The sequence below is a fragment of the Dromiciops gliroides genome, chromosome 2 (genome assembly GCF_019393635.1).
Source record: "Dromiciops gliroides isolate mDroGli1 chromosome 2, mDroGli1.pri, whole genome shotgun sequence".
NCBI classification, from domain to species: Eukaryota; Metazoa; Chordata; class Mammalia; order Microbiotheria; family Microbiotheriidae; genus Dromiciops; species Dromiciops gliroides.
This window is the reverse complement of record NC_057862.1, coordinates 547,496,452-547,511,649: the sequence shown is the minus strand read 5'-3', so window position 1 is coordinate 547,511,649 and position 15,198 is coordinate 547,496,452. Positions and strand designations below refer to the sequence as shown.

The 15,198-nt window shown below is 42.2% G+C and overlaps 1 protein-coding gene across 3 annotated transcripts in view; it reads left to right on the top strand.

Moving 5' to 3' along the window:
- KCNIP3 (potassium voltage-gated channel interacting protein 3) overlaps positions 1 to 15,198 on the top strand; it is a 173,522-nt gene that overhangs the window by 145,210 nt on the left and 13,114 nt on the right. For all 3 annotated transcript variants that reach the window (XM_043985998.1, XM_043985999.1, XM_043985997.1), the window contains 3 exons: positions 6,056 to 6,180; positions 6,776 to 6,845; positions 7,435 to 7,505. In XM_043985998.1, the coding sequence (XP_043841933.1) occupies positions 6,056 to 6,180; positions 6,776 to 6,845; positions 7,435 to 7,505 (266 nt within the window). The remainder of the gene's footprint in view (positions 1 to 6,055; positions 6,181 to 6,775; positions 6,846 to 7,434; positions 7,506 to 15,198) is intronic.

Below are 15,198 nucleotides of genomic sequence, written 5' to 3'. Positions count from 1 at the left end.
AGCGATGGCAATGGGAGAGGAAAGCACAAACTGGTCTCCTCTTTGCCCTTAGATCCAAAGGCAGTTCTTCCTTTTTGGTTGCCCAACCTTCTTGTGAACTGTTTCTCAAGACTGGGTAATCTCTGATTTCTTCTTTGCTAGATCAATTCTATCCTTGTCATTTTAAATCTCATCTTCTTTTGGCTGGCTTTCCTAACTGCACTGCCTCCGTTTCACTCATACTGTTAACTCCAAAGTTGCTTGATCCCTGGTCTTGGTCCCTGTATGTTGATACTTTCACAAACTTAGGAATATGCTCAGATGCAGATAATTGTGTGACATTCAGAGGGTATCTGTTATTGCAGTCAGGTATATAAGTCCTGTCCTTTCTAAGTTCTTTAAGAAAAAGGACTACTTTCTCTACTCTCATTAGCATCACCATGTGAACACCTTGTGCCATGCTTAGTAAATATTTGCCTTTATCCAGGGAGGAGCTCAACAAATATTTGGTGATTGATTGATCCATCTGGCTTGTTGATCTAGGGCCTCTGTTATTCTTCAGAGAGACAAAGTCATGTTTCTACATACTCCAACTGCTGGCCCATCTCCTTCTGAAGGGCAATCTGACCTCTTTGTCCTAGAGGTCATTCAGAGAGCTGTTTCCATCTTATCCTTCCTTTGCTCTATCACTCACTATGACAATGTTGCTGCCTTCTCAAGTACCTGTGTCCTGTTTCCTCCATTTCCCTCCCCATTCCCATCTCTACCCCCACCCTTAAAAACCACTCTTACTACCATTTTGTTGTTTCAACACGATAATAAGTCAACAATCAACGTGAATTTATTAAGAACTTACTATTTGCCAGGCACAATGTTAGGTACTTGGGGATACAAAGAAAAACTAAAACAGGTACATTAATGTGCTATATTGGGGAAGCTCTATGGACTTGTCAGCCATTTTGGAAAGCAATTCAGAACTATGTCCCAAAATTTACTGAATTCTGTATAACCTTTGACCCACCTATACTACTACTAGGTCTAGACCTCCAAAGAGATCAAAGAATGAGGAAAAAGGTCCACATGTACAAAATTATTTATTTGTGTATATATTTTTGTATGTTCTATATATTATATGCATTGTCAAAGAACTAGAAACTCCAGGAAATGCCCATCAATTGGGGAATGACTGAACAAATTATTGCATATGAATGTAATAGAATGCTATTGTGCTATAAGAAATGATAAAAGGGATGGGTTCAGTGAAACCTGGGAAGACTTATATATTTTTTTGGGGGGGCAGGGCAATGGGGGTTAAGTGACTTGCCCAGGGTCACACAGCTAGTAAGTGTCAAGTGTCTGAGGCCAGATTTGAACTCAGGTACTCCTGAATCCAGGGCCAGTGCTTTATCCACTGCACCACCTAGCCACTCCCCTGGGAAGACTTATATGAAGTGATACAGAGTGCAGTGAGAAAAACCAGGAAAGTAATTTTTGGTGGGCTTCTTATTTAGTATTTTATTTTTCCCCATTACATGTAAAAACAATTTTTAATGTTCATTTTTAAAACTTTGAGTTACAAATTCTCTCCTGTCCTCACTCCTCATGAGAAGGCAAGCACTTCAATATAGGTTATACATGTATAGTTGTACAAAACACATTTCTATATTAGTCACATGGTGAAAGAAAACATAGACCCCTCTCCAAACTCCCTCAAGAATAATAAAGTAAAAAAGTATGTTTCAATCTGTATTCAGACACCATCAGTTCTTTCTCTGGGGATGGATAGCATTTTTCATCCTAAGTCCTTCAGAGTTGTCTTGGATCATATTATTGCTTAGAATAGCCAAGTCATTCACAGCTGATCATCTTACAGTATTGCTGTTAATTTGTACACAGTACATTTCACTTTGCATTAGCTTATGTAAGTCTTTCCAAGTTTTTCTGAGAGCATCCTGTTCATTATTTCTTAGAGCACAATAATATTCTATTACAATCACATACCACAATTTGTTCAGTCATTCCCCAATTGATGGGTATACCCTTGATTTCTAAATCTTTGCCACCAGAAAAAGAGCTGCTATAAATATTTTTGTACATACAGGTCCTTTTCCTTTTCGTGTTTTATCTCTTTTTGGATACAGATATAGTAGTGGTATTTCTAGGTCAAAGATTATGCATGATTTTATAGACCTTTGGGCATAGTTCCAAATTGCTCTACAAAATGGTTGAATCAGTTCACAGCTCCACCAGTGCATTAATGTGTCATTTTCATGAAAACAATTTATACAATAACAACAACATTGTAGACAGACAACTTTGAAATACTTAAGAACTCTGATTAATTCGATGACTAACCATAGTTCCAGAGGATTCATGCTGCTACCCACCTCCTGACAGAGAGTTTATGGATTAAGGAGGCAGAATGGGGCATATTTTTTGGACATGACCAATGCAGGAATTTGTTTTGTTGAACTATGCAAAAATAGGGTTCTGTCATAAAGGTTTTATTTTCTTTGTGGGGGGGCGAGAAGAAAGAGAAAATCTATTTTTGTTCATTGAAAAGAATTAAATTTATTTTTAAAAAATCCTAGCCCTCAAGGAGCTTAGATTCTCTCTCTCTCTCTCTCTCTCTCTGCTTATATATACATGTCTATAGATGCATATGTAGCATACATGTATGTATATACACACTATATACACACACAATATATATACTATATTTGTATGCATGTATATCCAAGATATATACTAAGTATTGAATCATTTTGATTGTGTCTGACTCTGGGTGACCCCATTTGGGGTTTTCTTGGCAATGTAACTGGGGTAGTTTGCCATTTCCTTCTCCAGCTCAGGTACCCAGTAACTTTAGAGGAGAAGACACTGGTATCTAAATGGATCTGCCTGCGGCAGAAGGTAGAATTTGAGCTGTCTTGAAGAAAGCCAGGAATTCTAAGGAGCAGAGGTGAGGAGGGAGAGGCATGGGGTGGGGCAGTACAAAGACAGGGAGATGGGGCATGAAATGTCACATGTGAGGAACAGCAAGGGCTCCAGAATTGTACTGTAGAGAGGAGGGTAATGTGGAAGAAGCCCAGGAACGTAAGAGGAGACCTCCATGAAGGAGTTCATATTTGATGACACAAGTATTAGAAACCACTGGAGTTTAACATGTCAGATGGTGAGATGATCAGACTACTTCAGGAAATTTGCTTGCCAGCTTTATTTGGAACAGGGAGAAACATGGGGCGGGAAGACCAGAAGGCTATTGTAATGAAGAAGCAATTGCCATAGTCTAAGGGGGTGGCTAAATGAGCAGAGAGAGACACATACAAAAGATGTAGATGTGCAAATGACGAGATTTGACCTCTGGTTTGATATGTGGGGTGGGACTGAAGAGCTGAGGATGACACTGAGTCATGTTAGATCAGGTGACTGGGAGGATGGTGGTGATTTCGGTTGAAATAGGGAGGGAATGGTTAGGGAAGGAAGTTCAATTGTTTTTATTTTTATTTTTTTTTACTGGTTCAGTTTGAGAGGTTTCCAACCTGAAGTGTTTCATACGTAGTTCAGGATGAGAGACAAGCTCAGTAAGAGAAACAAGGGCTGACCATATCTATATGGGAATCATGACCAAATAGAAATGATAATAGAACCTACAGGAGTCGAGATCACCAAGCCAAAAAGTATACAGAGGAAAGGGAAGAGGGCTCAAGATCTTGTCGAGACCCAAAATTAGTGCGTGTGTTACAGATGGAGATCCAGCAAAGGGATTGAGGAGGGTGAGTGAGATAAGTAGGAGGAGGACCCAGAAAGTAGAGCCATAAAAACCCAAAGAGAACAGAGTAAAGGGGGTGGGGGGGAAGGTGTGTTCAACAATGTCAAACGCTTGAAAGAGATTAAGAAGGATGAGGTTAGAGAAAAGGCCATTAGACTTGGCAATTAAGAGATAAATGCTAACTTTGCAGAGAGCAGCTTCAGTTGAATGATGAAGTCAGAATGTAGATTGCAGAGAGTTTGGAAGAGAGTGAGAAGAGAGGAACCGAAGTATAGATATCTTTTTCTAGGAGTTTAGTGAAGGGGAGGAGAGATTTGAAACAACAGCTTGTGGAAATGATAAGTTTGAGTGCGGGTTTTTAAGGATATGGGGAAATTTGGGCATGTTTTTAAGAAGCAGGGATAGGGAGAAACTGAAGATTGGAAGGAAAAGAGAGATGATAGTGGGAGCAACCTGCCAGAGAAGACAGGAGGTGATGGGATTGAGGGTATACATATAGAAGGACTGGCCTTGGCAAGGAGAAGGGCTATCATTCTCTGCATCCAGAGAAAGAATTGATAAATAGAAGTAAGTATAGAATAATTTTACATATATATGTATGTGTATGAATGTTTATATGTAACACACACATGCATGCAAGTACATAGTATATGTATATATACACATATACATATACACACATACATATATACATATATATACACACACCTATCTGTGTCTAATGATAGCCGTGTCTGGGGGGCAAAAGAAGAAAAAATGAGACAATGAATATCATGCAATTTTGAAACCTCAAAACATTATAAATATAAGCCATGATTATCAATTTTAAATCATTGATTTATTATCAATCATTATTATTAATAATCAATTATTATAATTATTATTAATCTCAAAAAAAGAGATTGGCATAGAGAGGAGAAAATAGTCTGGTGATATAAGGGGAATGTGAGATGAGGAGGAGGAGGAGAAAAAAAGGAGCTTAAGATAAATGACTTAAAAAAAATTTTTTTTTGGTGAAGTATGAGATGAAGTCCACAGTCCAGATGATGGGGGCAGGGCATGCTGTGGTGTATTTGAGAAGAAAATAGATTTGTAATAGCTGCTGTGGTGAGTGGGATAGAGAATCAATTAAGAAAGAATATAAGCTTCAGTGAAGTCCTAGGTGAGATTAGATCATATAAATTTGTAGTGGATGACCCAGTAAGCACGGTTTGTGACTTCTTGCAGCCCCATTCAATGGTTCCTGAATAGAGTGAAAGAAGTGGTGGACGGTGGGGAGGAATCCAGCTGTGGGGTTTGGCAAAGTGTGAGTGGCGATAAGACAGCAGGGCAAGAAAGAAAAGCATTTTGGAATAGACAGAGGTGTAAAATTGAACTGCTTCAGCAAGGGGCTAAGATTTGAAAGGAAGCAGGGGATCACTAGAGTAGAAGTGATGGCCCTGGCAAGTACCAAGGAGTGAAGATTACAGGGAAAATGGAGCATAGGTTTAGGAGTAGTGAGGCGGAGTGATAAAATATGCTCAGATAACAGAATTTTGAGGTCCTTGAACATGGAAATGGAATGCTTGTGGGTGACTGTATGATCAAGACCTTTGTTTCCCATAGAGTGACTTGGGGTGGGTTAAGTGGGACTCATAGCTTTCACCTTCCTTCTTTCTCTTGGTTCTGTATTTTCACTTCCCAAGGGGAACCTGACCTCTCAGAATCGCAGAGCCAGAATGACCTCAGAAATCTTCTAATCTAGGGGTTCTTAACCTTTCTTGTGTCTTGGAACCGCTGTGGATCCCTGATCAGAATAGTATTTTGTTACTGCCATTCATAACAGAAAGAAATACCAAATTTCAGTTAGAGATTAGAGAAAATAAAGATGTATTTTTTCCCATCCAAGTTCACGAGCCCTGCAAAATTCATTCATGGGTCTGTGGATCCTAGATTAAGAGCCTCTAATTTAACCTGCTCATTTTGGTTTGGTTTGGTTTTTTGTTTTTTGCAGGGCAATAAGGGTTAAGTGACTTGCACAGGGTCACACAGCTAGTAAGTGTCAAGTGTCTGAGGCTGGATTTGAACTCAGGTCCTCCTGAATCCAAGGCCAGTGCTCTATCCACTGCGCCACCTAGCTGCCCTTAACCCACTCATTTTACAGATAAGGAAACGGAGGGTGACAGAAGTTATGGTCTACCCAAGCTCAGAAATGGGAGAGGCAGGATTTGAACTCAGATCCTCCGACTCTCAAGCCCACTGCTCTTTTTCCCCCCACACTGCACCACCACTCACTGAGCTATGTGTCCATTTCTCTTCTTTCAGATAGTAGTGACAGTGAACTGGAGCTCTCTGCTGTTCGCCACCAGCCCGAGGCGTTAGACCAACTCCAGGCTCAGACCAAGTTTACCAAGAAGGAGCTGCAGTCTTTGTACAGAGGATTCAAGAATGTGAGTCTCTCCTGGGTTGGAGTGGAGAGGCAAGGGAGCCCATGATAGTCTTCGGTTCTAGGTCTCCAGGGGAATCTCTGAGTGGGGACAATAGAGTGGGTGTGAGTGACTCAGGATGTATGAAGTGAGAGAGTCACGGCTGTGTGTGTCTGTGTGTATATCAGAACTGAATTCAGTGTGCCCTGTAACCAGCCCAAGAGTTTCTGTTATCATTCCCCCTCCCCTCTAATGTTGTTGCATTGTGTTAAATAGTGTATGGAGGGCCCTCTCCCCTTCCCTTGGCCCAAGTCTTTTCTTAGCTATAGAACTAGGGTTGATTGGGAGGACAATACAATTTGGGAAGGGGAGACCAACTACAGTACCTCCATCTCTCCCCCAGTTCTTTCCTCAGAGCTGGATGAAATAAATTTCATGAAGGGCCAAGAGGTTATTATGGAAAGAGGAAAAGAAAGGGGAGAAAAGAAGGTGGTCTATGACGAGGGTGGGGTATGACGCGGTGGTCTGGGATGGTGATCTGTCAGTCACTCACTTTCCTGGGGTTTGGGGAGGGGAAGCTGCGGACCGAGTCACTAAGAAGGGTGATTCTCTGCTGCAGGAATGTCCCACTGGCTTGGTGGATGAAGAGACGTTCAAGCTCATCTACTCCCAGTTCTTCCCTCAAGGAGGTAAGTTTTCTACTGATGAAACTGTCACTTCTCCAATCCAGAAGGAAGATCAGCATCATTAGCCCCTCCCCCCATTTCCATTACCCTGGGTGCTAAAGAGCCATTCATTCATCCTTCAGCTGAATGTTGTCTCGGGGGTTAGCAGCAAGGTAGCTGGATTAATTCACCCCTTCATCCTTACCTACCCTTGACATCTGCAGCAAGGGCTGACTGAGGATCCAGGGCATATTCCGGGGCCAGCGCTGACCTATTGGCACATTTGTCACTGGTGGCATATAATGGCTGCCCCTCCACATGCAGCTCTCCCGATTTAGGCCTCCACTGAGGTGATAGAAATGTTGTAGCTGTCAGTTTTCAAGCACCCTGGTACCACAGAAGACAATCCCTGGGACCAGAGTCTTGCTCTCCACTCTCCAGAGGGTTCTAAATTCTTTCTGCCCTGCATCGTGCTTCAGGCTGTGAAGTGTCCCTTCCTCTGGGCATTCCCTACACAACTACTCCTGGTGGGAGCAAGGCATGGGGGGCGGAAGGCATCTTGGCAGCTCCCTGGCACTCAACACCAGCCCTCTCCCTCTGTCTGTCCCTGCAGATGCCACCACATATGCACATTTCCTCTTCAATGCCTTTGATGCAGATGGGAATGGGGCCATTCACTTTGAGGTAGGTCCCTTGTTCCTGCTTTCCTTAGTTTGCCCTGACAGTGGCTCTAGAGGGATCTCTGGTCCTGCTCCCTCCCTCTAGTCTTCCTTCATCTCTCTTGTGCAAGAAGGAAGCTCATTTTTCTGTTGCTTCTACCCCCCAAGAGACATTCTTTAGAGTTCCACTGACTAAGAAACTGTTCGCAGCAATAGTTGGTCACTTCCAAGGTAGTATGTTGGATAGTGGATAGCTCAGTTTTAGAGTCAGAAGTTTCATCTCAGACACTTAGTGGGCAGACACTATACTAAGGAATAGGGATATAAAGACAATAGCGAAACAGCCTCTGCCCTCAAGGAACTTATATTCTTTTTTGTTTTGTTTTGTTTATGTTTTTTTGCGGGGCAATGGGGGTTAAGTGACTTGCCCAGGGTCACACAGCTAGTAAGTGTCAAGTGTCTGAGGCCGAATTTGAACTCAGGTACTCCTGAATCCAGGGCTGGTGCTTTATCCACTGTGCCACCTAGCTGCCCCCAAGGAACTTACATTCTACTGGTCCATGACCTTAAGTGCTCAGAGCCTCAGTTTCCTCATCTGTAAAATGGGTTAGTGATAGATTGTACCATGAAATAACTAGGTGACTTAGTAAGTACAGCGCTGGGCATTGAGTCAGGAAAGCCTGAGTTCAAATACAGCCTCAATTACTTATTAGCTGTGTTATCCTGGGCAAGTCACTAAATCCTCTGTCTGTCTCAGTATAACATCAGCATTCACCTCCCAGGGTTGTTGTGAGGATCAAAATGAGATATTTATAAAGTGCCTAACACAATGCCTGGCACATCATAGGTACTTAATAAATGCTTATTGCCCTCCCTCTTCTTCTCCTAATAACCCCCTCACACAGCTTTTGTAAAGAATGTGTCTTACAAACCATAAAGCACTATATTAATGTATTTTTGACCACCTTGGCCAATCCAAGGCAGCTTGAATAGAGCTGGCCTTGGAGTCGGGCCCAAGTCCTAATCGTATCTTTTGGCACCTCAAAGGGTACAAATCTTCTATCTGATTATTTTAAGATTTTATATGAAGATTATATTAAGATATTAAGTTTTTATTTGAAGAATTCATACTTTATGGCTTGAGTCCTACTGTGTGACCCTGGGTGATTCTCTGAACCTCTCAGCTCCCCATGGAGGGCCCTCTCCCCAAGATGATAAATTACAGAGAAGGCTCCCATTTACCGTAGTGAAGGAAATATCTCACTCAGAGCTCCCTGCACCAAAGAAACCAAAGGTCTGGTGTGTGTTTTTTTTAAATACTATTGATTTTCCAGAGACTGGAAGGTCAAGAGGCTTGTAAATCTCTGGTACATCAGGCATTTATTGCATCTTAGAGAGAGGGGCAGCCCAGCTACAGTGGTCACAATGGGTCTGCTGAGTCAGACCATCCTAGGGCTGAGAAGTCACCTAGGCCAGTGTCTCCCAACTGTCAGGGCCCAGACCTACACAGTTCTTTAACCTTATCTTTTCTTTCTTTTTCTTTTTGGTGGGGGGGGGGGGTGAGGCAATTGGGGTTAAGTGACTTGCCCAGGGTCACACAGCTAGTAAGTGTCAAGTGTCTGAGGCCGGATTTGAACTCAGGTACTCCTGACTCCAGGGCTGGTGCTCTATCCACTGCGCCACCTAGCTGCTCCCCTACACAGTTCTGAAGCAAATTCTTCTTCATCTACAACAATTTTAATACCAAAGGCCAAAACTTTGTTTTTATTGTTTAAAGTCACAAACTTAAAAAAAATCGTGATTCCCCCTTTTCCTCCATCTCCTTCATCCTTCAAAAACTTCTACCTTTATCCTTGCTCCCTGAGCTGCCAAGCTGAGGCTAGGGAGGCAGAGCAGCTTGAGGCAGTCCAAATATTTCACACATTATAGGTTGGTTGACAAACGCTGATTTTATCCATCTGCCTGCCTTTGGGTAGTATCATAGCTAAGCTATATGAAAATATAGTTATCTATCCTATAGATATAGCTCTGTCTCCATTTCTCTCTGTCTCTCTGTTTCTGTCTCTATCTCTGTAATTTTGTGCAGGAGTCAGCAAACTCTGCCCAGTGGAGCAAAATCTGCACACCCCTTCCTGCTCTTGTTGTTGTATATCCCAAATTAAGAAATTTTTTTATATTTTTAAATAAAGTTTTGCTTGCAAATATAAATAAAATACATACCCATTCTTAGGTGGCAGGGCCCTACCAAAACAGACTCCATGTACTGGATTTAGCCCTCAGGCTGTAGTTTGTTGATCCTGATTTAGTGTATAGAGACCTGGCCTCAAAGCCAGAAAGATCTGGATTCAAGTCCTGTCTTTGACACATACTGACTGTGTGACCCCTGGGCAAGTCACTTAACCTCAGTGTTCCAAGCAACTCTCGGAAACTTTTAAGTTTCAAAGAAGGTGCTGACTTGCTTTGGTAGATGAAGTTTCTTCATTTTTATATTTGTTTAGTTGTTTCAGTTATGTCCAAGTCTTCATGACCCCATTTGGTGTTTTCCTTTCTTTTCTTTTCTTTTGAGGGGCAATGAGGATTAAGCGACTTGCCCAGGGTCACACAGCTTAGTGTCAAGTGTCTGAGGTCAGATTTGAACTCAGGTCCTCCTGAATCCAGGGCCAATGCTTTATCTACTATGCCACCTAGCTGCCCCCTGGGTTTTTCTTAGCAAAGAAAATCATTTGCCATTTCCTTCTCCAGCTCATTTTACAGATGAGGTAATTGAGGTAAACAGGGTTAAGTGACTTGCCCAGGGTCACACAGCTAGTAAGTATCCGAAGCTAGATTTGAATTCAGGTCTCTGACTACAACCTTGGTGCTCTATCCACTGTGCCACCTAGCTGCCTTTCATTAAGAGTTCTCTATACTAGTGACATCACAGTCCCTATCCTATCTCTCTCTATAAATCTCTAGAGGGTATCATTTCCCCTCATTCCATCATCTAGCCACCCTCCAATCATAGGAGCATGGATTTAGAAGTGGACAAGAATATAGAAATTGTCTAGCCAAACCTCTTCATTTATAGCAGGGGAAACTGAGACCCAAAGAAGTGGTTGCTTGCCCACAATCACACTGTTAGTAAATAGTAAAGATAGGATTCTCACTGGGAAGAAATTTTTCCCTATGTCTAACTTAAATCCATCCTACTATCAGCCAGCCCTCTCCACTCTTCCATCTCCCTCCCTGTCTTGGGGGGTGGGAAGAGGAATTTGGCTGTCTGCTGTTATCTCTATGTTGCTTTGGCCTTGGTCTGAGGAGTCACCTCACTACTGAACCCACACAACCCCCCAAGGCCTTGCATCAGCCCTGGAGGCATGGAGATGAACACGAAGCTGTGTTCTTGGGAAAGGCCTAACAGGCTGTACATGTTGTGGGCTCACTCACGTACCTTGTGACCTAGAAGCTTATGATAACCAATGGAATGCAGTCCTCGCCTCATGAGAAATGCTGTTTTTTAAAACTTGTTGATAAAAATTTGAAATTTGCCAGCTCACTCTAACCTGTTTTTATCGGCCTTCACCCAGAGGAGATGTCTAGAAGTAACACTGCAGAAAGAATTCTTTCTTTTTCTTTCACATTTTTATGGATGCCTTTTGTTTTTACATCACCATCACTGTATTCCCTTTCCTACTGGCTCCTAGTGAGAAGAAAACAGTTCAGCAACAACAATCAACACAAGAATGATGTCTAAGTGAGTTTTCAAAATTCCATGTCCCTAGTCTCCTACCTTTCAGCAATCAAAGGATCATATATTTAGAACTGGAAGGAACATCAGATATCATCTAGCCCTAACTGGAGTGTGTGTGGGAGGGTGCTAGAGGCAGCTGCTCACTAGAGCAGATTGTTAAATTTTCAGTGTGAGCATTTACATCTTGGAAATCTGCAAATGCTACAAATCAGGACTTAATTAAAAAAAATTTATTATCTAGACTTAAGAAAGTGATAGAGAAAATGCTAATAATGAAGATTAAAAGTGCGTTGTAGTATACTCCCCCCTCTCTTTTTTTTTTTTTGGAGAGCTGGTTGTTAAACATTTACTAGCACACCCCTGAGTTTAACCCTCTCATTTTGAGGGAACAGACCTGGAGAGGTCTTGCTTAGTATCACATAGCTAGAAAGTAGAAATTGACTCAGGTCCTTTGACTTTAAATCCTCTTGTTACTGGGCCAATATTGGTTTTAATAATAACAACACAATTCTTTGCTTCATTTTATTGTTCCTTTCATTCATATTACTATAGTTATTATATCTGTTTTCATGTTTCTATTAATTTTACCACTTTATACAAATCTTACATAGGGCAACGAGGTGGTGCAGTGGATAGAGTTCTGGGCCTGGAGTCAGGAAGACATCTTCCTGAGTTCCACAACAGCCTCAGCCACTTACTTTTTCTTTTTCTTTTTTCTTTTGTGGGGCAATGAGGGTTAAATGACTTGTCCAGGGTCACACAGCTAGTAAGTGTCAAGTGTCTGAAGCTTCATTTGAATTCAGGTCCTTCTGAATCTAGGGTCGGTGCTTTATCCACTGCGTCACCTACCTGCCCCTTCAGCCATTAACTCTTTTGTTGAAATAAGCATTTTTAAGAGCCTATTAAGTGCCAGGCATTTAAATGCTTCACAAATATCTCATTTGAGACTGGCAAAAACATTAGGAGGTAGGGGCTATTATTAGCCCCATTTTCCAGCTGAAACTTAGTGACTTATCCAGGTTCCACAGCTAGAAAGTATCTGAGGGGATTTGAATTCAGGTCTTCCTGACTCCAGGCCCAGAGCTCTATCCACTGTGCCATGTAGCTACCCCTAATGTATTACTCTCCTTCCACTCCCCGTCCCATCCCATATTTGCATTTTTAAAGAAGTGTGGAGAGGACCAATTCTTCAAACGAAGAAATGAGTTGTTCATGGTGAAATCTTAGGTACAAATTGCTATTTGGGGCGGGTCTGAGCCCTTCAGATCACATTACTGTCCAAGTAAGACCGCCCTAGATGCCGGATAACCCACAAGCACTGTTTCTGAAGGGTCAGCTCACTTGAGGACGTGTGTGGAGTGAAGCCCAGCTTCTGTGTCCTGCCAGGAAATAGAAGCCCTCCCCTAGCAGAGAGTGCTGCATTACTCTGTGTGGGGCTCCTGCCCCTGGCCAGTCATGGAGGTCTGTTTCAAAGAGGCCCCAGGTTTGGTGGATTCCAGGTCTCTAAAAATAGCTGTAGCTGTAAGCCCAAACCTCATCACAGAGAGGAAAACCTTACGGAGAAGCTCGGATCAATACTGCCTCAGCCTCAGCTTTCCGAAGTTCAAGGGCAGCTAACGGGAAAGAGGCAAAGCAGGCATGTTTGACTTGAAAAATCTCTGGATTAGTGATGGTGTTAATAATAACAATATCGACAATGCTTTAAAAACAGTTTTTAAAATACTACTAGCCAGTTCCCGGTGTTCTGGAGGCACTAGCACATTACCATCAAGTAATGTCTGTGAAGTAGAGAAATAAACCCCGTACTGTCCCGGAAATCAGAAAGCCTAGATCTTGTTTGGAAACTTCATAGCAGCATCACTTGCCCCCTCTGGACCTGGATTTTGAAAGTATATACACACATATGTATATAAATGAGTGTTTGTAAGTTTGTGTGTACATGTATAGGAAGTAGGAATGCTACTGATTTCATTGGTATGGAGAACTCTGAGGTAGGGTAATCCCCCCTACCAATGTAGGTCAACATCTCTGCAACGTGTAGGTTTATACAGGTGCCTAGAATGTGTTAAGGGCAGCTAGGTGGTGCAGTGGATAGAGTGCTAAGCCTGGAGCAAGGAAACCTGAATCCAAATCCAGGCTCAGATGCTTACTAGCTGTGTGACCCTGAGCAAGTCACTTAACCGGTTTGCCTCGGTTTCCTTATCTGTAAAATGAGCTAGAGAAGGAAAAGGCAAACCATTCCAGTATCTTTGCCAAGAAAACCCCAAATGGGGTGATGAAGAGTCAGACATGACTGAACAACAGAATGTGTTGAACTCATAGCCAATGATACGTAGCGGGAAGGATCCGTTTCTATCAGTTTGTTATCATTGGTCTAAACCCCTAGAGAGGTTTAGTGATTTACCCAGGGTCATACAGCCAACATATGCCAGATGAGGGACTGAAACCTGGGTCTTCATGGCTCCCTATTCACTACATTGTGCTCCCTCTCAGCGGCAGTGTGACACAGTGGATAGCTACATCAGAGAAGCAGCATGGCAGAGTAGATTGCTCACCTGGGTTAAAGTCCTGCCTCTGACACATACTGGTTTTATGATTCTGGGCAATTATTTAACCTGTCCTTGCCTGAGACAATCTAAGACCATAAATAAATTTCAGAGAAGGTGATGACCTGCACTGGTACAGGGACTTTTCTCATTAGGATTTCATCATATTGTAATCACAGGACTCTTTCTCTCTCCCTCTCCTCCCACGTCTAGGTAGATAGATAGATAGATAGATAGATAGATAGATAGATAGATAGATAGATAGATAGATAGATAGATAGATAGATAGATGATAGATAGAAATAGATAATAGAGATAGATATGTATATATATACATATAGATAGAAGGTGTGTGTACACACACATACACACACACACACACATACATATACACACAGACACCTCCTAACTTCCTGAAGCAGCCTATTTAATTTAATTTTTGTTATTTAATCTGCAATTTCTTTTGTATTGGAGTATGGTACTTTTAAGAAGTCAGGCTATAAAAATGATGGACTTTGCCACTGGGAAGGAGTTCTGAATAAATGAGTTAAAAATAGCTAGAGGCAAGTATATTTACGTTCCTTCAGTGCAGCAGAGAGGGTCCAGTTGAGATTGGATAAATTAAATTTGTAGTGAACCCAATTGCCTAATTGCATGATCCTTCTCCCCCATCCCCGCACCGCCCAATGCAATGAAAAAAGCCTTTTAGCAGCATGTGGATGAATAGGATTGGAGAAGGCAGACAGTAAGGGTGACCCAGGATTGGGGTTTAGCCAAACAGGACTGGCAATAGTACAAGGTGACAAGGGATTCAAGGATAACTGATAGTATAAGAGTCTAAAATAAAGAGAAAAGAAGTAAGGCCAGGGAAGGGGTGATGGAATGGGAGAAGAGAGATGAGGGAAAGAACTGGGAATCAGGATAGACATGAGGAATGGGTTTAGGAGGAGTGAGGCAGAAAGAGAGATGGTAGGATAGGAGTTTGTGATTGGATGGAGGAATTTCAGAATTCTGACTCATGAAGCAATGGAAAGATTCCTGCATGACTAAGATGAAGTGAAGGTGATGGTCATGGCATTTGAGGAAGTTGATGAACTTGGAGGCCAGGGTTTCAAGGGGGCATCATTATATATGTTGAAGTCTCCATGGAGTAGAGAGGAAGAATATGAGCTGGGTTCTGAACTCCTGGGAAAAGGAATGACCTGGAATAAATGACTGAACTGGACTAGGTGATAAAGCTGGATGGAGTGAGGCTAAGAGAAGAGAAGTTGATGAAAAATGGTGGTAAGGAGACCATTCAGAAAATGAGGGTGTGGCATATACTTACTCCTTCTCCAGTCATACTGCTTCTGAAACAGGTGCTGTGGATCACCTCGAGTAGAGCTTAGTCAGGCACTGAAAACACCAAAATCATCTACTTTATCCTGGACCATTGCCGGAAG